The sequence below is a fragment of the Portunus trituberculatus genome, chromosome 33, assembly GCF_017591435.1.
Source record: "Portunus trituberculatus isolate SZX2019 chromosome 33, ASM1759143v1, whole genome shotgun sequence".
NCBI lineage: Eukaryota > Metazoa > Arthropoda > Malacostraca > Decapoda > Portunidae > Portunus > Portunus trituberculatus.
The window spans coordinates 14255134-14257633 of NC_059287.1; the positions used below are offsets into that span (position 1 = coordinate 14255134).

A 2500-nucleotide genomic window follows, 5' to 3' on the forward strand; every position below is an offset into this window, starting at 1 on the left:
CGTGCGCGCCGCTGTGCCAGGTGAACATCTCCTTCAGCACCAATGACAAGTACTTCGCCGGGGTCTGGATGGCCATCTGGGCCGTGGCGTGCTTCGCCGTGACGCTCTTCACCGTGCTGTCCTTCTTGCTGGACGCCGCCGCCTTCAGGTACCCGGAGCGCGCCGCCGTACACCTGGCCCTCTGCTACAACCTGGTGTCCGTGGGCTACCTGGTGAGGCTAGTGGCAGGCCCGGACCGCGTCACGTGCCACACGGACCAGGACCTAGGCCTGGTGGCGGTCACCGAGGGCGCCCTACACACCACCTGCGCCCTTGTCTTCCTGCTGCTCTACTACTTCAGCACCGCGGCCTCCGTATGGTGAGTAGTTGCCCACGCCTCCTCCTTCTCCTCCTCCTCGCCACCACTGCCATCCCTCCTCCTCATCATCGCTGCCACCCTCCTCCTCCCCGCACCCCAATCCCCACCTGTCCCGGCCGCCTCACTCTCACTGCTCGCATTCTTTGTCAACAAACCTGTTTTTCTCCCTTTAACACTCTGACCCCAGCTGAGTTAACATGTTAAATTACTCCCTCATGCCACCCACTGTGCTGTCTCACCACCCTCCTGTCATCACCATCATCACCACCATCATCATCATCATCATTATAAGTGGTCGAAAATTTATTCTATATATATTAAACATTCCGTATAACTCTTCTACTATTACTACTACTATACCACCACCACTACTACTACTACTACTACTACTACTACTACTACTACTACTGTTTTGACTCAGGTGTTCCCGTGGCAGGTGTTCGCAATAAGTACTGGGACTTTTCATATACAGGTGGGCAGAAAGAGAGAGAGAGAGAGAGAGAGAGAGAGAGAGAGAGAGAGAGAGAGGAAAAATAAATAATGCAAAATACCGGCCTCCTCCTCCACCTCCTCCTCCTTCTCCTTCTTCTTCTCTATCTCCTCCAAGTCGTCGTCGTCCTCCTCCTCCTCCTCCTCCTCCTCCTCCTCCTCCTCCTCCTCCTCCTCCTCCTCCTCCTCCTCCTCCTCCTCTACCCCGACCTTGTTGCTGTTGGACGTTCTCCTCGCCTCCTCCTCCTCCTCCTCCTTTCCTCCATCCTTCTTCCTCCCTCCCCTCCTCTCTCCTCAACCCCCTCCCCCCAACCTCCATATACGGGATGTAGGTACACGTGCCCACAACCCCCACCTCCCCCTCCCTCTTACCTCCACCACCACCACCACTACTACCACGATCAGTACCAAGTTAAGGAGGAGGAGGAGGAGGAAAATAAGTAGGGTCCAAGAGGATATACAACTGAACACGCAAGAGAGAGAGAGAGAGAGAGGTTTGTGTCTTGAAGTTATGACAATATCTATCTATACCGGTCGAGAGAGAGAGAGAGAGAGAAGGAAGGATGGGTAGATAGAGGAATGAAAGGAAATGCACAAGAGAGAAAAATAACGAAAGGAGAAATGGAGAAGACAGAAATAGAAATATATGATTTGATGGAGGAAGAAAGAAGGAAAGAATAGGAAACAGTTAATGAAATGGGAGAAGAGAGGAATAGAAGATTGAAAGGGAAGGATAGAGGAGGAGGAGGAGGAGGAGGAGCTGGAGTAGTATGGGAAGGGAGAGAAAAGGAGTATTAGGGAAGGATGAGAAAGGGAGGGAAGCCTTAGATATGACAGAGAACGTGACAGTTGTGTGTGTGTGTGTGTGTGTGTGTGTGTGTGTGTGTGTGTGTGTGTATTCTCGGATACCACTTCTGCCACTACTATTACTATTACTACTACTACTATTGGTACTCTTCGTGACTAGTACGTATGTCTTCAGTTAGTACCTGTGTGTGTGTGTGTGTGTGTGTGTGTGTGTGTGTGTGTGTGTGTGTGTGTGTGGGAGGAAAGGGAGCAAAGACGCCGACAACCGTGTTAGGAACCGCAACAAATTCTCTCTCTCTCTCTCTCTCTCTCTCTCTCTCTCTCTCTCTCTCTCTCTCTCTCTCACACACACACACACACACACACACACACACACACACCATGAAGAACAAGCACCATTGCCATCTCCAACTTGCCAAACTCAGTCTAAGCAAGCCTAAGCTAACATTGGCACAATTTCCACCGCCTCGTTACAATTAATAAAATTCCCGGGCTTGCTTCCTTATAATGGTGAAAGTGTCGTGGTGTTTGTGCCTGCTGGCGGCGGTGATGTCGGTGACAGCGGCGGCGGGGATCAGCGCGCGCCATGAGGCAACCACCGAGACCGCCGTGGAGTCTGAAGGTGGTGGTGGAGCCCCTCACAGTCACTCCGCACCCTCCACCGGCAAGGGCAAGGCAGGCAGGGAGTCTAAAGGCAAGACCAGAGCGGAGGACTTCACCAGGAGGAATGAGGCAAGGCGGCACAGCAGTCACTCCAGGACAGAGGAGGCCTTGGGAGTCCCTGAAGGGCGCACCGCTGAGGTTCCTGACCGCCGCCTCCTCGGTGCTGCTGAGGGAGCCGCAAGT

General features: G+C 53.1%; 2 protein-coding genes across 3 annotated transcripts in view; one reads left to right on the forward strand and one right to left on the reverse strand.

Moving 5' to 3' along the window:
• Nucleotides 1–2500, reverse strand: part of LOC123512389 — a 52498-nt gene that overhangs the window by 23075 nt on the left and 26923 nt on the right. The gene's annotated exons all lie outside the window — the stretch shown is intronic.
• The window catches only part of LOC123512387 (frizzled-4-like), a 25082-nt gene that overhangs the window by 881 nt on the left and 21701 nt on the right, over nt 1–2500 (forward strand). The window contains exon 1 of the mRNA XM_045268773.1: nt 1–358. This exon is cut by the window's left edge and continues 881 nt beyond it. Coding sequence (XP_045124708.1) covers nt 1–358 — 358 coding nt within the window. The remainder of the gene's footprint in view (nt 359–2500) is intronic.